A 23465-nucleotide genomic window follows, 5' to 3' on the forward strand; every position below is an offset into this window, starting at 1 on the left:
AAGCTCATGCACTTTATCAAGCTTTAGGCTTGATTCACACCTATGCATTTTTAGTGCATTTTGCAGATTTGTACGACAATCCATTTAACATGGTTTCCTATGGAATACGTTCCGTAGTGCAAAAAGCACTAAAAATGCATAGGTGTGAATCAGGCCCTTCATGATAGCTGACACATCATTCAGGTGTGAAATGTCCCATTGAGGATAATGGAATCAGGCCCCGACCCCTTCAACCTTGTCAAACAGATAATACTAGAAGTCTGAAAAAAACACAGTCGTGCCTGTGGTGTAAAGCCCCATACACACTATCAGATTTTCTGCTGATTTTTTATTTATTTTTTCCTTTAGATTTACCAAAACCATATAATATGAGGTCAAGCCTTAGGAGTTTCAATTTGTATGCAATCAGGCAGGCCCTTGTACTACATGGTTTTGGTAAATCTGAAGAAATCTCATCGTGTTTATGGGGCTTTTCTCATAAAGACTTCAAACAATATAAATCTGCCCTCCAAATACAATTCCAGCCTCCTCACTGCCAAGCAGACCTATTTTATCACTCTCATTAACAACTTATCATCCCATGCCCATCAACTTTTTCTCTACCTTCAACTCTCTACGTCGTCCTCCACCCACAAACTCACTCACTGCCCAGGAGATCGCCAATCACTTCAGACAGAAGATTGATGTCATTTGTGAGGAGATCTCTACTGTTCAGCTACCTTCCACGCTTTACACCTCATGCCCACAGGTACAATCATTACTTCCCTCTTTCAACCCCACCACTATATATGAGGTTGTTAAACTACTTGCTAATGTCCATCTTACCACCTGCCCTCTGGATCCTGTTCCCTTGCAAAATGCTAATTTCACCCTCTGGCTCTATTCTACACTCTCTGACCCACGTCTTCAATCTCTCCTTCTCTTCTGGCATCTTCCCCAACTCCCTAAATCATGCACTTGTCAGCCCCATACTTAATAAAACCCTAACTAGACCCATTTATTCTTAATAACCTACGCCCCATTTCCTTGCTCCCTTTTTTTTTATTTTTTATCCAAACTCCTTGAATGTCTGGTCTACAACCGACTGACCACCCTGCTGATAATAGCCTTATTGATCTTTCAGTCTGGATTTTGTCCCCAACACTCCACAGAAACTGCTTTCCTAAAATCAACAAATGATCTACTAATGGCCAAAAACAATGGACACTACTCAGTACTCTTAATCTTGGACCTCTCTGCTGTCTTTGATACAGTTGACCACCCCCTCCTAAAAAAAAACTCCATGTCTCTGGTCTCCGTGACTGTACTCTTCGCTGGTTCTCCTACTTTTCCAATCGCACCTTTAGCATTACTTACAATTCTACTTCCTCCTCTTCCCTTCTCTGTTGGGGGTCCCCCAGGGTTCTGTTGTTGGACCTCTCCTATTTTCGGGTCCCCCAAGGTTCTGTTCTTGGACCTCTCCTATTTTTAATCTACACCTCCTCCCTGGGTCAGCTGATAGCCTCCCATGGCTTCCAGTACCACCTCTATGCTGATGATACCCGAATCTGTTTCTTTACTCCTCAGCTCACTCCCTCTTTCTCCTCACGTATCACTAATTTACTAACAGATATCAGTCTGGATGTCACACCACTTCCTCAAACTCAATCTATCCAAAACCAATTTTTCCTCCCCCATGTGCCCCTTTCCTTGATCCCACTGTCAAAATTGATGGCACATATATAAGCCCATCCCCGCTTGCCAAGGTCCTAAGTGTAGTCCCTGACTCTGAACTCTCCTTTAAGCCCTATGTCCAATCACTGTTCAAATCTTGCCGCCTCAACCTCTGTAATATCTCCAAAATATACTGCCCTTCCAGGTCATCTCTCCTCTCGACTATGGTATCTCCCTTCTCATTGGCTTACCTCTACATAGGTTATCCCCCCCCTTTAGTCCATCATGAATGCTGCTGTCAGACTCATCCACCTTACCAATCGCTCTGTGTATGCTACTCCTTTCTGCCAATCCCTCCAATTTCTTACAAAGCCATCCACAAATTAAATACTGGAAAAATGGTATATGCTCTGTGCCTATTTGTGTGACACAAAAAAAAACTGAAAATACAAAAAGCTGCTCCCCTGGTTGGTTATAGAAAATACTAAAAATGGGATTGTGCAGTGTATAGAAATGGATAATCGTGTTTAGAGCTATATACCAATAGAAATAGTAAAAAAATAAGCTAGTACAATTCATACATAACAGAAAACTGTATCAATTTAATTGATCTTATAGCACATTGGTCAGCCGTAGTGGATAATTGAAGAAGTGAATAGTCCCAAACGGTTCATAATAAAATTCTTCTATGTAGAAAATCTTCCAAAGAAATGGTGAATAGTCCTTCACCAAAAACAACACCCAACGTGTTCTAGATAAATAATCTGCTTACCAGAAACATTTGACCTCTTTAAAAGGAAAGTCAAAAATCGCTTTGGCAGGATGGTGCCTGCACACATAAATGTAGCCTGGAGATGTATGTAATCTTTCCTCCTCAGAGTATATACATGGAATATATGAAAGAAATAATAGAACCCATAGCGTAATCCTATTTATTATAAAATGTCATAAAAAAGCAATAGCCAAATGGCTGCTTACATGTGGATGTACCTTTACCCGGCACTGGGGCTGCTGGCTTGTTTCTCCAAATAGCTGTGTGGTGCCTTGCTTCCACCTCCATAGTTCGCGTGCGTTCCACCAGGTAAACCAGAAACAACCAGAGGAATCGGAAGTGATGTGGGATAGCGTGACCATCTGGCCCTGTGGGTTTGTAAATGCTGGACTCTGTGCTGCGATTAGCTACTACAGCCAATCAGCAGGTTGCAGCCATAAATCATTTGTCAGCGGGTCCCGGCCAAATCCCGCTGTAGCTAGTGACAGTGCAGGTTAGCATGTGTTCCCCTAACCCACAACAGGCTGGATGATGTACATATACGTCTGATGCTGATACACTGATGCTTTATCACCAAGGATTTTTTTTCCACCACAACCCAGAATTTTCAAAATCCAATTGTCATTGGGACAGAAAGTGAGGTGAAATCTTCTGAACATGGACACAGACAGCAAAATAAATGTTACAGGGGTGTTAAGCCTTCCCTATGTTATCCAAAAAGCTTAAAAAGCTTTTTTTTTTTTTGCCTGTACACTGCACATCCACAGCTTAGCCCCCAGCTACATCACTAGCCTAGTCTCTAAATACCAACCGACTCTTTCTCTTCGTTCTTCTCAACACCTCCTGCTCTCTAGCTCCCTCGTCACCTCCTCCTATGCTCGCCTCAAGGACTTCTCCAGAGCCTCTCCAATCCTATGGAATGCCTTACCACAATCTGTCTGCTTATCTCCTACTCTATTAGCTTTTAGACGATCCCTGAAAACCCTTCTCTTCAGAGAAGCCTATCCTACCCACATCTAACAACTGTATTGTCATTTTCTCCATCTGATCACCCCCCACATATATTACTTTTTGTTCCACTTGGCCCTCCCTTCTAGAGTGTAAGCTCTAACGAGCAGGGCCCTCTGATCCCTCCTTTATTGATTTGTATTGTATCTGTACTGTCTGCCCCCATGTGATAAAGAGCTGCGCAAACTGTTGGCACTATATAAATCCTGAATAATAATGGGATTCTGCATGTTAAACATTCTTTTTAGGAATTGTGCTACAAAACGTTTTGGTGTGTTAGGCAGCTCATGCAAATGAATGGGCTGCCTTAAAGAGGAAGTAAACTCTGATGGGTTTACTTCCTCTTTGATTCCCTGCAGAGGTAAAGCATAGTGGACTACTATGCATCACATAGTAGTCCATTATGTGTCACTTACCTGAAACAGGAGCCAGCGAAGTCACCGCTGTCCCCTGTAGTTCCGAGCGTCCATCTTCTCGGTGGGTCTCGCTGCTCCAGCGCTGTGATTCGCTGGAGCAGCGATGACGTCACTCCCGCGCATGCGCACGGGAGCCGACACTCTCAGCATATCGCCGCAATCTGCGGCTTGCCCAGTGCACCTGCGCGCCGCTGTCTTCAGGTAAATATCTCATTAGGAGATATTTCTTGGACCTACAGGTAAGCCTTAATCTAGGCTTACATGTAGGTCAAAGTGGTTTGTAAGGGTTTACAACCACTTTAACACAATGCATATTTAATGCAGCACAATAGCATGAAAGGGTCCTTTAAAGTGGTTCTAAAGCCTAAACAGTTTTTACCTAAATCTTTCTGCATCAAGGTAAAAAAATACCCCACTACCTGTCCTAGCCACCCCATTTCGAAACACTTACCTGCCCCATGTCACTGATGTCTTGGAGTCTCTGGCTGCAGCACCACTCCCCTGACTTCTTGGTCTCACAGGAGAAATTGAGATCAGTGGAACTGTAGGGTCCTGGTGCCATCTGTCGAACGGGGGAGACCACATGCATGGGTGGTGGTATAACATATGACTTGCTACAGGAGACCCTCAAAAGTGGGGAGAATCTCACAGCACTGGCAGGGGATTTGCCAGAAGAGGCCATAAGCAACCTTTATGTGCAATATCATTGAACAATGCAAGTGTAACCTCCCTTTTTATTAAAGAAAAAAAAATTAGTATCATACTGTATGCTGATACAGCGATGCTGATTTAATAAAGGAGCCAAGAATCTTCACTTAATAAATTGTAGCTGTTCACTTTGGTTACCCACTTATGTGCAGACGAAATAAAGATTTGCTTTTTGCGTGATTGGATCGGGAAGTGCATCCTCGCCCTGTGTGAACGTTCTCAATTCCTTTAGTACGGGTCATGTCAGACAACCAATTTGTTCAGAGATTACTTTTTTTTCCCAGCAATCTCTCACCAAGGAAATCCTTGTTATTTTCTATGGATTCACTCATTTGCTAATTTTACAGTGATTTTGCATACTATCAACAATTTTCCAGTGACATTCATGCTGCATTCATCTCTATAACTTGGCTACAGATGACTGAAGGACAGCAATTTGTAGCAGCAAACACCAACGTCATGAGAACAAGTTTAACCGATAACTGTGAATTTGATTAGAGTGATGCCTTCCAGAATTTCAAATCACCAACTTATAGTAATTTGTAGTGGCCAGGAATTGCTACTACAAGATCTGTCTGTCTGTCATTGGTGTCCAAGGTATGTTTAATAAATGCCCTGGTATTCACGTGGTTAAAGAGAAAAAGCATATTACCGTATATACTCGAGTATAGGCCGACCCGAATATAAGCCGAGGCCCCCAATTTACCCCCAAAAAAACTGGCAAACTTATTGACTCGTGTATAAGCCGAGGGTAAGACATGCCTGTCCATCCCTGTGTGTGTGTCCGTCCATCCCTGTGTGTCCGTCCATCCATCCCTGTGTGTCCGTCCATCCCTGTGTGTCCGTCCATCCCTGTGTGTCCGTCCATCCATCCCTGTGTGTGTGTGTGTCCATCCATCCATCCATCCATCCCTGTGTGTGTGTGTCTCCATCCATCCATCCATCCATCCCTGTGTGTGTCCATCCATCCATCCATCCATCCCTGTGTGTGTGTGTCTCCATCCATCCATCCATCCCTGTGTGTGTGTGTCTCCATCCATCCATCCATCCCTGTGTGTGTGTGTGTATCCATCCGTGTGTGTGTGTGTGTGTGTGTGTGTGTGTGTGTGTCCAGCCTACCTGTGTCCCGAGCCTTTGTCCCGAGCCTCCGTCCCGTGCCGAGCCTCCTTGCCTCCGTGCCTCGCCGCCGTGCCTTGCCTCCGTCCCGTCCCGTCCCGTCCCGTGCCGTGCCTTGCCTTGCCTCCGTCCCGTGCCCTCTTCGTCGGCGCCTCGGCGGCCATTGTAAAATTCAAAAGCTGCGCCGCCGCCTTCGCCTGTGATAGGCGGAACACTGAATTTCCCAGCAGCCTGTGTTCCGCCTATCACGTACATCGTATCATCCTCGTCCGTAGTACGAGGATGATACGATGTCCGTGATAGGCGGAACACAGGCTGCTGGGAAATTCAGTGTTCCGCCTATCACAGGCGAAGGCGGAGCCGGAGGCGCGGCTTTTGAACTATAGAATGGCCGCTGTCTGTCTGCTCGACACGCTGATCGAGCGGGCAGACAGCGATGACTCGAGTATAAGCCGAGGGGGGCACTTTCAGCCTCAAAAAAGAGGCTGAAAATCTCGGCTTATACTCGAGTATATACGGTATTTTAGGTGGCGGGGAGAGGAGCAGTTTCTCTTTAATCGTAAAAAAAACAAAAAAAAAAAACAGGAGAAATCCACTGCCATTTACCTCCCAAAATGAAAACCCAAATTTTTCTGAACAAACAAGGTATAATCCACCTGGATACACTAGACGGTCAAGATTTGTTTTACCTTTAAGCATTAAGCAGTTAAAGCGATATTAAATCCTTTGGACATGGTGACTGCAATATTTTAATTTTTTACGTTTCCCCCCCCCCCCCCCCTCTGTTTTCACCTGGCGATGTAGCCAGTAACACTCCTCCTTCATCACAGTGCCCCACTCTGGATGAAGGAGCACAGGGGCAAATTTTGGACAAATACACTGAGATTGAAGCCGAACTCCAGCTCACACTTTATAAGCAGTTACAGAAAACAGTTTTTTTTTTCCTTTTTGGGATAATTTTACATAGTTAACCTCCTTGATGTTTACCCCTTCCCAGCCAGTGTCATTTAATACAGTGTAAAGTATTATATCTGATCACATTTAGTGTCACTATTGATTGTCTTTGTCAGTTAGTGTACCTCCCAGTGAGGGTCTGTTAGCACCAGATAGCCCACCACATTATCACAGTTCCGCTTTAAGTCACTGATCACCACCATTAGCTGTCATAGCTGCTTCAGTATATGTACCATAGTTTGTAGACACTATAGCTTTCACACAAACCATTTAATGTACACTTTTGGGAGTTTTTTATTTTTACCAAAAAATGTAGCAGAATACATTTTGGCCTAAATTTATGGAGACCTTTTTTTTTTTTTTTCTTTTTTAATTGGAAGATTTTATACCAGAAAGTATAAAATATTATTTTTTTTTTTTTTTTTTGTTTATATAGTCAATAAGAAAAAAACAGTGGTGATCAAATACCCACAAAAAAAAGCTCTACTTGTATGAAAAATATGATATAAATGTAATTTGCATACAGTGTTGCATGACTGCACAATTGCCAGTTAAAGTAGCACAGTGCTGAATAGAAAAAAATGCTCTGGTCAAGGGGATAAAAGTGTCCGGAGAAAAGGGGGTTAAGGAAGCCCCAGCAACAGCCTGGCTCCACTGTGAACAAGATGTTCCTGGTCACCATCTAAGGGCACTGCTTAGAAGTGGGAGAAATGCTGTGTGTTTAGCTGAATGAGCAGACTGCGGATGTCGGTAATACAGGACTTTAGAAAACGTAATCCATCAAGTTGACATTTTTACAGAGTCTAAAAAATATATAGCTTTTAGTGATAGTTCAGTTATGATTTCATCTACCGTATTTTTCGGACGATAAGGCGCACCGGATTATAAGGCGCACTAGCAACGACCGGCTAATATAATGGATATTTCCATATATAAGGCGCATCGGACTATAAGGCGCACTGGATTATAAGGCGCATTTAATGAAACACAACTCGGATGCGGTACTGTAAGTCAAATTTTATTCAACTCTTTAGCAATAACCATAAAATGGTCTATAACAATAACTCTTAACACTGTTCAATTAAATACAAAACCAGACAATTATTTTTTCACTTTATTCTTCAATAACTATTAACACTGTTCAGTTACCGGTGAATACCGTACAAAACCAGACACTCACTTTTTCACTTTATTCTTCTCCCGCAAATCCATCAAATTCTTCATCTTCAGTGTCTGAGTTTAACAATTGGGCGATTTCGGCATCAAGCACGCCCGTATCCCTCTCATCATTCTCATCAGTATCCGAGTCAGGCTCGTTGCTGTCATCGGTACCGGTACTTAGCTGTTCAGTGATAATTCCGGACTTCTTGAAAGCTCGGATTACACTGGTGACTGATACCTTCGCCCAGGCATCCACGATCCACTGGCAGATAGTGGCGTAACTCGCCCGGCGTTGCCTCCCTGTGTTGGTGAATGTGTGTTCGCCTTCTGTCATCCAATGCTCCCACGCAGCTCGCAGTTTAACTTTAAACGACCTGTTGACACCTATATCTAGTGGCTGCAGTTCTTTGGTTAATCCACCTGGAATGATGGCAAGCACCGAATTAGTTTTCTTCACTTGGGCTTTGACAGTATCTGTCAGATGGGCGCGCATGGAGTCACAGACCAATAGGGATGGAGATTCGTGGAAAAAGCCGCCCGGTCTCTTGACGTAAACCTCTCTCAGCCACTCACTCATCTTCTCCTCGTCCATCCAGCCCTTCGGGTTAGCCTTGATGATGATGCCAACCGGAAACTTTTCTTTTGGCAGAGTCTTCCTCTTGAAAATTACCATGGGTGGTAGTTTCTGGCCATTAGCCTGGCAACCGAGAACTACAGTGAAGGATGACTTTTCGTTTCCTGTAGTGCGTATAGATACCGTACTGGTCCCTGTTCTCTCGACAGTACGGTTTACAGGGATATCAAAGGTAAGGGGGACCTCGTCCATGTTGGTGATGTGCTCTGGTCGGATTTTCTGTTCATTGATCTTGTTCTTGCAGTAGGTATGGAAAATGGCCATCTTTTCTTCGTAATCCTTTGGCAGTTGCTGTGACATAGTGGTTCTTGTGCGGATAGAGAGATTCCGCCTTTTCATGAAACGGAAGCACCAAGAGGGACCTCCTCGAAAGTCGTTGATCTCCATGTCGCGTGCGATTGCTGTTGCTTTGAGTCGAATAGAGACAGTAGAGACGCTTCTACCTGCGGTTCTCTGTTCAATAACCCACTGTTCAATTTTGTCCTCCAACCGTGGCCATCTTGCTTTGTTTCCTCGGAAACTCAGTTTGGTCTTCTTTACCTGGCGCAGGGCATCTTCTTGCTTCCTCCACTTTCGTACCATTGATTCATTAATGTTGAATTCTCTCGCAGCTACTCTATTTCCATGCTCTACTGCATGACTGATAGCCTTCAGTTTGAAATCCGCTTCGTAAGCATGTCTCTTCACAGTAGCCATTTTTGGGGCAGCGGGTATACCGTAGAAAATGAACGAATGAATGCGCACACCTCCTGACTAAGATGGCCGTAATGCCCAATCCAAGCAGTGCAGCTTCGTGAGCATTACGGCCATCTTAGTCAGGAGGTGTGCGCATTCATTCGTTCATTTTCTACGGTATACCCGCTGCCCCAAAAATGGCTCCTGTTAAGAGACATGCTTACGAAGCGGATTTCAAACTCATCGCTATCAGTCACGCAGTAGAACAACCTAAGAGAGGTTTACGGTACGTCAGTTTACGGTAAGAGACCGGGTGGCTTTTTCCACGAAGGTCATATATAAGGCGCACCGGATTATAAGGCGCACGGTCGATTTTATGAGAAAATTTAGGCTTTTACGTGCGCCTTATAGTCCGAAAAATACGGTACTTTTTCTGCCCTAGACATCTGAGGTGCTCAGCAAAAGCCAGGAATGGTCTTTGGGGGCCCCATTTTGATGTTTTTTTTTTAAGTAGGGGACCTAACACTAACATGTAGATAATATCTGACATCTTGGCATTGTCGCAGCACTTATTGAGAACTATTGCTGGTTGGGAGGCAAGTGCTGAGATGCTGTGACTACTGTTGGGTACAGCTGGCACTTCATGAGAACATAGCTGCTAATGTGACTGCATTGACAACTGGAGCAAGTCTTGCCAGCAAACGTATGAGAAAGGGAAACGTAGGCATTTTGTCTGGACAAAGCCGGCTGTCAATAGTTACATAAGCTGCTATTGCTTTCACATTTACCACGTTTACCTAGCGATAGCCCCAGCATCTCAGCGCATGTTCCCACCAGAAATAGCTATATTATGTTGGGGAAAACCCCATACTTGAATGCTCCTCAGGCCAACATTTGTCAGCTATAGTGAACTGTCTACAATGTGAGAGATGGGCACAGCTACCAAGATGCAGACAAGCCTCTGGAACATTTGACGCTTTCTGTATATTATTATGTATGTTTTACTGTTCTGTATTTTTATTGTTTATTCAAATCAGACTTTCTAATAACTATTTTTTTATTATTTGGGTCCCAGGAGTTTTTAGCCATCATCTCTTGGTCTTCCTTTCAGGCTGCGACTCTTTGGTCGCAATCATGTCATATCTTCATGGCACACAGCAATGCCACTGAGCTGCACATGCACAGCTCAGTGTACATACTGTAACCTCTGACAGGCAGGGACAAGGATTTATGACAGAAAAGACCAATATCCTACATCTCGGGGATTTTTTCTCTTTAGGTTTAGTTCCACTTTAATTGCAACCATAAAGTCTGTTCAGAATTGTCAGAATAAATGTTTTCCTTTTAGCTGTTGTTTAACTATGTACCTTACAGCTCCCTATATATCTATATGCAGGTTACAGAGTGCTGGCTCATAGTTCTAGGAGGGATTTGTGTTTGGTATTTAGACATGTAGGTACTATCTGGCCCCCATCAGTCCAATGAAAAAATTTGAGGGTGAACAGGCGGCAGACATAACAAGCTTTGGCTTAAAGGGTGAAAACCGTAGTCATTTGTCGGTGTTCTGAGTCTGACCCCTCCTTTCTACAGAAGCCTCGGCTAGTGATATCTGCTCATTGCCCCGATGTGCGGCTGCAGAGATCGGAAAATGTCTCACTGCCTGTGATTAGCGCAGCACTGCGCCTACTTCCTGGTGGGCTCTGCACGTGGACCATGCGAACATGCCTGAGCTCATCCCTACTTATGACTTTGGACAACTTAATGCTGAGATCCAGGCAAACCGCTAAAATCACATTTGACATACTGTATGGAAACTGTTTTACTTGCAAAGGGATTTGTCATTCTTTATAGAAATCTAGCCAGCAGACAACATAGCCAGGAACAAGATCTACCCTGAGCCTGCTGATGTGAAGGAAAAGCAGTGAAGGAAAAGCAGCACACCGATGAGGTCATCCCTCTGCCCACTCCCCTGTGCATGTCCGCATGTTAACTGTCCATATGTGTGTGTTGCTGCCGAGCCAAATTGTCTTGCTGTCCTTCCCACTTTATGTATAAAGTAAGGTTGCACCGATACTAGTATCGGTATTGATGTAGATATCGAGTATTTGCACAAGTATCGGTACTCATGCAAATGCACCGATACCTGAAACCGATACTTTCAGGCTCGGTTCTTTGAGCTGTCAGTGGGTCTCTCCAGTGTTAAAGTCCGGTAATTGGAGCTGTCAAAAAAAAAAAAGTAGCCGGCAATGTTTATTAACAACATTGTTCAGCCCTAAAACACAAAACATTGTTTCTTTTTGTATATTTCTGTTTTTTTCATCTGCAGATCAAAGGGATGAACAAATGTTTCTCTGTTTAACCCCTTAAAGTGGGGTGCCCCACTTAAAAAAATAAAAAAAAATTAAAAGTCAGCAGCTACAAATACTGCAGCTGCTGACTTTTAATAATCGGACACTTGCCTGTCCCAGGGTCCAGCGATGTGGGGGAACGAAGCACTGATTGTTCCCTGCTTGGCGGCACCAGCATTCTTACTTACTTCACAGCCGGGCAGCCACTGCGGGAGCGGTGCACGTGCCGTGATGCGCCGCGCAGTCACCTGGGACCTGTCACGTGTCCCAGATGACTGACTGCACTGAGGGGAAGTGATGTCAGGTCCCCGGGCACTGAAGGAGGCAGACTACGAGGGACCCCCTAGCAACAGACGTTTTTTTTTCCAATTCTTTTTATTTTTTTATTTTTTTGGGGGGCACCACTTTAATAACCCTTCATTTACTCTAATCAGCCTTAATTAACTCCCTATTCTCCTCAATTTAATTATTATTTGCCTGCTTTTTTTTTATTTTGTTCACGTGTATCTTATAAACAATAAACAACTTTTTTATTTTTTTTTTATTTTTTTGCTTTGTCAGTTAATATTTTTACACATATATATTTACACATTTCACATTGTAAAAAGGCCAAAATAAAAAAAAATCTATATATTTAATTTGTAAATAACTTTTCAATGTTTTATACCATTGCTGACAGCCGAAACAAAACAGTTGTGGTAGGTATTGGTAATTGGTATCGGCATGTACTTAAAAAAAAAAAAAAACTATCTGTAATGTACTCATTGTAAAAAAAATAATAATGGTATCGGTGCATCCTTAGTATAAAGTTTGCCTACACTAGACTAGGTAGAATTTTGAACAAATATTCGTATGCAGATTCTTTGTACATTCGGTGACTGGACAAATGTCATTTGAAAGTACTTTAAAATGTTATTTGCTTTTAATGTTTAATTTTGAAATCAATGTAGTTTCCTAAACAAAAATGACATTCATTGATAGAAAATTGTTTGTCCAAGAAAAAAATTCCATCCTGCTCTTTTGAATAAAAAATAAAATGTAAAAAATATAACCGCGCTCTCCCACAAATTAATTATTACTAGCATGTGATTAAACCCAAGTTCTTTTTATGCATCAGCCAATATAAATCTAATGTGACTAATATAATAAAAATAAATTGATAAAAAACAGAAAACAATACTAACATATATAAATAATTGATACAAATGCAGTGCTTATCAATTTCACTGGAAAATAACAGATAAATATTAAATATCAGATAAATAGATAAATAAATTTGTTGTGAATTATAAAATAAAAAATATACAGTAAATAAAAACGTTGGTGAACTCAATATGGTGCTCAAAGGAAAAACGTGCAACCATCAATACAATTAAATAAGTAAATGTGCCCAATAAAGTGCTCGCAAAAAGAGAAAAATAAGAAAGTGCAACAGTCTGTTGGATTAAAGATATTCCTCCAGCGCGATTCTTTATAGGGTATAAACTTCCTTCACCACCACTGTGCTGATTAGCAATCTGAATGCATGCTTACCAGACCAAAAAAGGAATCTCAGCTCATAGCACATATCATTAGAACTCCCAAAAGACCATTGGAATGGGACAGCAGCAAACCCCCTTCAAACGACCTCCAATGACGGGATCACTCTCCAGGACAAGGTGGCATTAGCAGGAGTTTTTATCAAGGAAAATGGATTTATTCCAACAGAATGTTTATCAGAACCTGTCATCTAGCGCAGCTGGCTGCAGATTAGTACTTGCTGGTGCATTCTCTGGATGGTTTCCTTTCTGCGGTGAAGGAAGTTTATACCCTATACAGAATCGTGGTGGAGGAATGTCTTTAAAGAGGGATTCCACCTACAAAAAAAATATTAAAAGCCAGCAGCTATAAATACTAGCTGCTGACTTTTAATAAATGGACACTCACCTGTCCCGGGGTCCAGCGACGCCGAGGCTGATCGATCGCTCGGCTCTCAGCTGCCGCCACCATTCTAGGTGAGGGAATCAGGAAGTGAAGCGCATCGGCTTCACTTCCCGGTTCCCTACTGCGCATGTGCGAGTCGCGCAGCGCAATAGGAATTGTCCGCGCTGTCTCTGAGACCCGTGTGTGTCCCAGCAGACAGTGCGGCAGGACAGGAAATGACATAGACTCCCATGGGAGTCTATGCCCGGAAGTGGGTGTAAATGCCTGTCTCTGACAGGTATCTCCACCCCCCTCCCCCCTGAAAGGTGCCAATTGTGACACCGGAGGGGGGGAGGGTTCCGATCAGCGGAAGTTCCACTTTAGGGTGGAACCCCACTTTAAACCAACGGACTGTTGCACTTTCTTATTTTTCTCTTTTTGCGAGCACTTTATTGGGCACATTTACTTATTTATTTAATTGTATTGATGGTTGCACGTTTTTCCTTTGAGCACCATATTGAGTTCACCAATGTTTTTATTTACTGTATATTTTTTATTTGATTATTCACAACAAATTTATTTATCTATTTATTTATCTGATATTTAATATTTATCTGTTATTTTCCAGTGAAATTGATAAGCACTGCATTTATATCAATTATTTATATTTGTTTTTATTATATTTGTCACATTAGATCTATAGTGGCTGATGCATATAAAGAACTTGGGTTTAATCACATGCTAGGAATAATTAATTTGTGGGAGAGTGCGGTTATATTTTTTGTGCATTTTGGGTGTGTATCACATCATCATAATCGCTGCTTCCAAATATTTAGAGTAAAAGTTGGGTTTTTAGACTAGCGCATTAGTTTTCTTGCTTTTATCTGCTCTTTTGAATGTTTTTGTCACTGTGATCGAACACTAATGTTGATTATTTGACCCCGCTAATGATTAGAAAATCGAAAAAATATTCTTAAAAATGAGAACATTTTTGAACTAAACTCTACTAGTATATGTATGGCCAGCTTAAAGTTGAACTGCAGGAATTCAGCCACTTTTGTAAAATGAGCTGGCATGCTATGAGTTAATTGCAAGGAGATGCATGCCACCTTTTGGACTCTAAAAGAATTATAGCGCTCCAGGATCACAGGTTTCTTTAAACTTCAGGGCCTCCCACAGGTTCTTTCTTCACGGAAGTCTTTGTATTTTGTGATTTGAGTTAACCTGCTACAAAGTGCTCTGTGATTGGGCAGGAGGAGGGGAGGGGTGGGCACAGTGGCCACACACCATTCTGCAGCTGTAACGGCTAAGACCGGAAATGTCCATTGTCGGGGCACCAGGAATATAACCACAGCTAAGCTTCCATTGCTCAATAAAAATGTCAGTTATAAATTAAACTGATAAGTCTACAAGGTGGCATGCACCTCATTGGACTAAACCCCTGGTAATACACAGAACATTTTGGAAAGTGGCCGAATTCCTGGAGTTCAGGAGTTCAGTTCTTTAGGGTGTATTTCGGGAGGTTGCTATCCAGAATATCTGATAATTGCATAAGCCGCATTTAAAATACTTGTTAAATGTTCTTATTTTTTAATTGCATTGTTTTTTCATATCTTCCTGGAGTTCAGCTTTATAACTGACAACACTCTTTACAGTCTGCCTAAATACTACTTTATTCATTCAGACAGGATCTCCTTTGACATAATTATTAATACATTTTTGTTGAATAACAGATTGAATATAAGTAAAATATTACACTGTGTTGCCAAATTTTTGTGCTGTAAGATACAAGAATGATGTCAGTAGTTTTACCCACTAATGTGCTGTTTGTTCTATATTAATGTGCAGATTTGGGTGTTGACTCTTTTATAAAAATGGCTACCCCAAACGTCCACTGGCTTCTCCCAATTGTTTTGGTCTCCTTTCTCACATGTGCTCTTGCCAGAAGAGGACAGGATGTACGTTGTGGAGGTAAGACATGAATGGGGAAAATATTTTCCTTTTTTTATCTTTTTTCTTATGAAGGTCTATTCTATTTAAGTGGTTTTCCACTTTGCGTGAAATAAAAAGGAAACCACTTTTCACGTTTGTCTTTCTTTGTCTCAAGCACGATGAGTGTTCACTGGCTTACAAGGCTAATGTGGTTCCTTTTTCTGACTCATCAATGTAGATTGTTTACGGTGATCATAAAGGCTCAGTTTATTTGGATAAAAACAAAAAAAAAACATGTTATTCTTACCTGTTCTGTGCATGGTTTTGCACAGAGCAGCCCCGGTCCTCTCGGGTCCCCTGCCAGCGCTCTTCCCCCTGCGTCGAATGTCATTAACACCCAAAGTACCTCCTCACTGGCTGTGATTGCCAATGGCTTCCGCTGCTGTGTCTGAGCCAATGAGGAGAGAAAGGGTCTCTGCTTTCATGCACATCGCTGAATCGAGATTGGGCTCGGGTAAGTATAAGGTACTTCTCTGCATGAAGGTAAAAAAAAACCTGCCTATAGAACTACTTTAGTGCTAGCCGAGGACTACATACAAAGTTTTTTTTTTTTTTAAATGCATACTGCAAATATAAACTGCCTCACTAGTCAAGTTTGTAATAATGTTCAGCCAGCCTAGTAATAATAAACCTTGCCACACTAAATAGCCAGCGGGTGAAACCTTTCCGCCGGCGGTCAGAATAAGCAAATAGAGATTGGATCCATCTGCTTTTCTACTAATAATTTACTACTGAGCTAATTCGTACAGTGTATGGTCAGCCTAACTCTGCAGCATCCTATATGTCACCTACCCACATTTATCCTACTCCGTACATGCATCACTAGGAGAGGCCCTTATTGTATTTTTATTTTTATTTTTTTTTGTTTTTACTTCTTAACCACTTCAGCCCCAGACCATTTTGCTGGTCAAAGACCAGACCACTTTTTGCGATTCGGCACTGCGTTGCTTTAACTGACAATTGCACGGTCATGCGACGTGGCTCCCAAACAAAATTGACGTCCTTTTTTTCCCACAAACAGAGCTTTCTTTTGGCGGTATTTGATCACCCATGCGGTTTTTATTTTTTGCGCTATAAACAAAAATAGAGCGACAATTTTGAAAAAAACACATTATTTTTTACTTTTTGTTATAATAAATATCCCCCAAAAATATATATAAAAAAAATAAAAAATTCCCCCTCAGTTTAGACCGATACGTATTCTTCTACATGGTAAAAAAAAAATTGCAATAAGCGATTATTGATTGATTTGCGCAGAAGTTATAGCATTTACAAAATGGGGGATAGTTTTATGGCATTTTTATTATTATTTTTTTACTACTAATGGTGGCAATCAGCGATTTTTATTTTTTATTTTTTTGTGACTGCGACATTATGGCAGACACATCGGACATTTTTGACACATTTTTGGGACCATTGTCATTTATACAGCAATCACTGCTATATAAATGCAGTGATTCCTGTGTAAATGACACTGGCAGTGAAGGGGTTAACCAGTGGGTGGCAGTGTAGGGGTTAAGTGTTCCTAGGGGTGTGTTACTAACTGTTTGGGGCTGGGCTTTAATTTAATGAACACTGATCTCTGCTCCAATCACATGGAGCAGAGATCAGCGTCACTAGTTGCTAGGCAGAACGGGGAGATGCTGTTTACAACGGCATTTCCTTGTTCAGCCGCCCCGTGAGACTATCGCAGGTATGCCCACAGCGATCAAGTCCGCGGGACCCGCGACCGGACTCACAGGGGTCCCGACCAGCATGCGAGGCAGGGCATCAAATTTAAAGGGACGTACAGGTACTCCCATTTGCCTGCCCGTGCCATTCTGCCAACGTACATCGGCGTGCGCTGGTGGGGAATCGGTTAAAGTGTATTTCCACTTTTCTAGACAAATTTGAGAATACTCCACTATATATTTGTGTTCCCAATCACATATCCTACCTAATTTAAATTTTTTTTAAATATTTTTTACCTTTTAAATGTTTCTAAGGAGAAGGTGTCATGGCTGATTCTAAGAATTTCTATAAAGTGGTTGTAAACCCTGTTACACCACTTTTACCTACAGGTAAGCCTATAACAAGGCTTACCTGTCGGAACCTGGAATATCTCCTAAACTTGCACAGTTTAGGAGATATTCAGTATATGCGCTGCCGACGTAATCGGCACATGCGCACTGAGGAAACGGGTTGCTGGTGCCCTTTTCGTCAGTAGCTGTGCAAATAAAAAGTCAGTGTCATTTCAAAACGACCCAGGAACACACCCGCATGGGTGTCCCCATCGAGAGTGGGTCTCCGTAGGGGCACTTGAGAAGGAGGAGCCAGGAGCGCCGCTGTGGGACCCCACAAGAGGAGACTCTGGGCCACTCTGCAAAACCAATTGCACAGTGGAGGTAAGTATAACATGTTCTTTGGTCCTTTGCTATCACTTTAATAAACTAATGGATCAGTGACCAGTGGCAGTACATTAACCCCCCCCCCCCCCCCCATGTTGCATATTACAGAAATTAAAAATACATAGCAATGGTAATTAACCCCCCCCAAGCATTCGATCCAGACAGTTCATTTATTAATCTGTAGATGGCACTTGGCAATCATTAGCTGTTTAGTGCTTAACTTTGTGCAGTCATAATGCACACTTTACTGGCTTGGTTCCTCCTTGGTGGCTCTCTATGCTCCTCCCATCCTGCCTCCGTCTGTGAGTGATGTCACGCCGCCAGGACTGGACTACGAAGTGTCTTCATAGGGGAGTGAAGCACTGACAGGAAAGGGATGGTGTGGTCTGTCTCTGTCCAGGCTTGTGCCGGGTGCAGGAGCGCACTCTGCACATCATTGCAGAGACGGGCACGGATGACTATAGTACAGTACAGGCACAGCTATTAGCGGCGCCAGCTCGTGTGTACTGTGAAACACACTGCCAACACTTCATCTGACTGATTACAGGACACTTATGGGGCAGAACCATACTTGCCATACTTATCAAGTGTTCTCTCCTAGTATACAGGACTTTCAATCAGCAGATTGAATCAAATCATATTATTCAAATTATATTAGCAGTGTTTAAAATAAATGAAATGTTTTTTTAATAAATATATTGCAGTATTAAGTGTGTTTATTTTTGGCGCTTCCCATTAAAAGGATTATAGATTTTAAGTAACAGTGTTTGCATTAATTATAGGCACAACAAGGATTTTAAAGCATTTTTTAACTGGACTGAATTGTGACATTTTCTTGCCTGGTCTTGAATTTTAATGAACTTCAAAGTTGCCTTCAGACTGGTGACCAGACATTTATGAAACCATAGTCTCTTTATGTTCCCCCAGGAGTTTCCTCAAAAAGATTGATGTATAGACTATTTAATACTTCTTGCTTGACCATCAAAGCAAGGCCTAAAGTCACTTGTATCCAATTTACTAACCAATCTGAGTAATACAGATGAGCCGCAAATGTGGACTGTGCTCCTGTTTCTCCTGCTAAGTGGCTAAATGCCTGTGTAGTCTCAATGCATGGCAGAGCTTCTACGTGGTGCATTCAGTTACATCGGTCAAGGTGCTTGTTTGTTAGTGTTCCCTACCGATGGAAAAATACTTTTCTCGCTTAATATAATTTCTACTGTTGCAGCAGCCATCATTTTATAGTAGAATTCTGCTTAATCTACCTCCTCCTCTCATTTAGATAGAAAGCATCTTACATTGGGGGAGGGGGACTCCCAACAAAACAAGTTGAGACAGATGAAGGTAAATAACCATTCATTTCTATAGATTGTGACTTGTTGCTTCATCCTGGCTTGCCAATAGAAGGTGCATGTATTGCCTTCAGTGTAGCTAGCTTTAGACTGGCAGAAGTCTCACTGAGAGCAACTGGTAATGAGACATCTTCCCGACGCTGGTCGCTGTTCTGCTGAGCCACATGGCAGCCCTTTTGTCTGGAACAAAGCATGTGTGTAGTGAAATACTTGTTCCCATTCCTATGAAGAAAAGGGAATAATCAGCACCAGCTCAGATTTTTCCTATAACTGGTGTTCCTTATAGGAACGCCTACATTCTTGATTCTTGTACGATCCTTGTGAGTATTTCTTGAATAACAAACGCTGCTTTCAGAGATCTGGCTATGTATGTGCACCCCAACAGCGTACAACTAATAACCAACATCTAGTGAAATAATCTTCACTGCTTGGAAGTCAAGAGGTGATGTGATTTAGCCACTTCAGCCCTGGAAGATTTGGCTGCTGAATGACCGGTCCATTTTTTGAGATTCGGCACTGCATCGCTTTAACTGGCAATTGCACAGTCGTGCGATGCTACACCCAAACACAATTGACAGCCTTTTTTTTCCCCCACAAATAGAGCTTTCTTTTGGCGCTATTTGATCGTCTCCGCGGTTTTTATTTTTTGCACTATAAACAAAAAAAGAGCGACAATTTAGAAAAAAACACAATATTTTGTACTTTTTGCCCCTTTTTTTTTTTTCCCCTCAGATTAGGCCGATTATGTATTCTTCGACATATTGTTGGTAAAAATAAATCGCAATAAGCGTATGTTGATCGGTTTGCTCTTAAGTTATAGCATCTACAAAATAGGGGATGGATTTATAGCATTATTATTATTATTTTTATTTTTTATCGGGACTGCGACATTAAGGCGGACACGTCGGACACTTTTGACAAATTTTTGGTACCATTGGCATAAATACAGCTATCGGTGCTATAAAAATGCACCAATTACTGTAAAAATTTCACTGGCAGGGAAGGGGTTAACACTAGGGGGCCATCCATCAAGGGGTTAACTATGTTCCCTGTGTGTGCTTCTAACTGTAGGCGGAGGGGACTGATCTAGAGGAAATTACAGATCGTGATTCTTAGCTATTAGGAACTCACAATCTGTACCTCCTCACAGAACTTGAATTTGTGTGTTAACACACACACACACACATCCATGTTCTGCCTCTCGTGTCTGCGATCGCTCATGGCCCGCCTAGCGATCTCATGCCTGTGCCTCCAACGGCACACCTGCTATGCCGACGTATAGCTACAATGGCTCATGGGATCGTGCCAACCTGCCGCAGTATGACGGCGGCTGGTCGGCAAACGGTTAATATATTAAGGCAAAAAAAAAAACATTTCCAATTTTATTTTCAATATGGTAAGTGTCAAAGGGACAGGACTCAGGCAAGAAATTAAAATGGACACACACACACACACACACACACACACACGAAATTCACCCTCACAGTGACACTGACAGCAATGTGCAGCAACACAGATGATGATGACACCTCACTGACATGTCCCCTCCTATGTCAGTGACAGTCTCTCTCCACGCCAGCTGGTCCCTTCAGTCCACTCCAGTCCAAACAGCACTGACAGTCCTGCTCTCAGATTGCCTTGCTCCTGACCCACACACACACACGACTCCGGTCGCACCACTCCGCTCCCTTGCACCATGACATCACACGACCCGCTCAGGCACTGCCTTCATCAGACCCGTCCAAACACACTGTAAGTCACAGCTGTATTTTTTACTGGCAGGAGAAAAAGTGCCCTTTTTTTTTTTTTTTTTTTTTACTGGCTGCCAGTAAAAATGACAGTTGGCAACACTGGGTTAAGGACAATCTTCGGTTTTTCTTGTCCTGCATGTTAGATCTATCACAGGCTGATCAAGATGCCATAGGCACAAGACAGTCCTTGTAAGACTTGTGAATGGGGTTTTATGCAAATCACCTTTTAAAACCTTAATATTCATAAACACCAATGCTTTTCTTTACCAAAAAAAATCACGTGTTGCTACAAATGGCAGTAAAACTGGTGCTTCCATGTAAAGTAATTGTTTACAGATATTGTAAGGTCTTAAGATGGGGGGAAAATGAGTGTTTGTGTAAATCCCACATTTCTTGAATTGGTTATCTATTCTATATGTATGGACAACTTTATAGTTTACTTTAAAGAGCAGGTCTTTTGATGTCTTTTTCTTTATCTGTGTAAGGGATTTCAAAGGACAACCATTTTAAACCAGATAATCTTTTATCTCACAAGTTTGCACAATAAAGCCTGTAAACAGTAGACCCTGAAAAAATCATTGGTAGCCAAGGATCATCTTGATCTAGGCTTTCCAAGATTGGGAGCTGGAGGGAGGGGGGCAGTGTGTGTGTGTGTATGTGTGTGTGTGTGTGTGTGTGTGTTTGTTTTATTTTTTTATATCAATCATTGCACGCTATAGATATTCAAAATAATAATGCAATACGATGATACTAACATTCAGCTTATGTATGTATTCATGTAGCCAAAAATCATCACAGTGTTGGTTAATATGTTATTGTCTCACCAATGCAATTTTTCTGCCTCTGTGGCTGTCTACAAAACATGCCCTGTCGGTGGGACTTGAGGGCAGGTTTGGAAACAGTTTCTAGCAGCGCAGAATGTTCTGTCATGTACCAACAGTATATTTTGCCATCCAGTAGGAACTTGCCCACATCCCACTTTTTACCTAAAGGTATGGCATGTGTCCTTTTTTTCATTCTTGGCAAGCTGCCATGTACGTACACTCCCCTCTCCAAAAGAGCCCTGAAGGCTATAGAAATAGGTACATCAAGCATGCAAATCTGTCCTGCGCATAGATCTTGGCCCCTTGCTGTAGCACATAAACTGAGAGTGAGTAATACATGGCGTAACAAAACTGTTCTATAGCCTCCTACCAAAGCTTGAAATAGTGCCATTATTGCAGACGTTTTGGATTTGGTCAGACCTGCATGGTGTAGCATACAACATATTAAAATTAGATTAGGATTGGAGTCACTAATTGTATGATGACATCACACAAAAAATAAGTTTTGGCGATATTTTTCCTACAATTATGCTACTAGCCTTACGGTCATGAGGGTGCCAGTCTATCTAATTTTTAGGTGGTATTCGGTTTAATGTTGCATATCTGTCGTGAAATCAATTTTATCATTTATGGTTTTGTAGGATAAAATGTAAGCTAGTGCATTGTAGAGTTGCACAAGGCTTATGATTTTTTTCATGTTGTAGATTTGTTTTAAAATTGCATTAATAGTGCATCCTCAGATGGACACCTTCTTCCCTTTTTGTCTGTCTGTGTTCTGATTATTTTCAGGCTTGATTTTATAATGTTCTAAAGAGAAAATTTGAGTACTGTCCGTGATACTTTTTTTTTTATTTTAATGTTCTAAAGAAATGTTACACAAAAGCTAAATGCAATTTTATATTTTATTTGTCATTTTAGAACAGTGTTTCTCAACTCCAGTCCTCAAGGCACCCTAACAGGTCATGTTTTCAGGATTTCCCTCAGATGAAAAGGCTGTGGGAATTACTAAGGCAGTGAAACTGATCAATTCTCCTGTGCAAAATAATGGCAAGCCTGAAAACATGACCTGTTGGGGGCGCCTTGAGGGCTGGAATTGAGAAACACTGATTTAGAATATAAATTATTTTGTTTTCCAAAATTCAGCCAGCAGGTGGCGCTTAAAAAATAGGTATAGAGCAGTAATGGCAAACCTTGGCACCCCAGATGTTTTGGAACTACATTTCCCATGATGCTCAGCTACACTGCAGAGTGCAGGAGCATCATGGGAAATGTAGTTCCAAAACATCAGGGGTGCCAAGGTTCGCCATCACTGGTATAGAGTTTTATTTTTTTTTATTAAACTATCGCTCCCTCCGGCCCTCCTAAGCTCAAATGCATTCATTTATTTTTAATCGCTGGTTTAATTTAAGATCCCCATTGATTTAAATAGGGCTGTATACTTAGACTGGATATCCTCCATGTACAGCTTCATTAAAGTCCATGGGGAAAGCAGTAAAGAGAATTTTGCACCTGATGATGTTAAAACAGGAGTGTTTTAAAACTCCAGAACCAAGGAAAGTTAGCAGTTGGGCTAGGGATTTGTGCAGTTGGTTGGGGGGGACCAGGGTTAGCCATAGTTTATAAAAAGGTTTTTACGTGGCTTTTTAATTTTATTTTTATCCAGTTTCTTCTTTATGTATAAAATCAGTTAGCTGCACACAGGGTGTGTGTGATTATTTATATATCATCTCTATCGCCTCTAATATTATCCACCCTTAAAAAAACAAAAACTTTCTGTATTATGAAAAAGATTTAAAGATGTTTAAAGTAAGGTAC

General features: G+C 41.7%; 1 protein-coding gene across 1 annotated transcript in view; it reads left to right on the plus strand.

The window, feature by feature from the left end:
* CNPY2 (canopy FGF signaling regulator 2) overlaps window positions 1-23465 on the plus strand; it is a 50768-nt gene that overhangs the window by 7040 nt on the left and 20263 nt on the right. The window contains exon 2 of the mRNA XM_077483374.1: window positions 15196-15318. Within this exon, the coding sequence (XP_077339500.1) occupies window positions 15222-15318 (97 nt within the window). The 5' untranslated portion in view covers window positions 15196-15221. The remainder of the gene's footprint in view (window positions 1-15195; window positions 15319-23465) is intronic.

Source organism: Lithobates pipiens, unplaced genomic scaffold (assembly GCF_037356315.1).
Source record: "Lithobates pipiens isolate NorthernLeopardFrog02 unplaced genomic scaffold, aLitPip1_a1.2 Scaffold_16, whole genome shotgun sequence".
In the NCBI taxonomy this organism is placed as follows: Eukaryota; Metazoa; Chordata; class Amphibia; order Anura; family Ranidae; genus Lithobates; species Lithobates pipiens.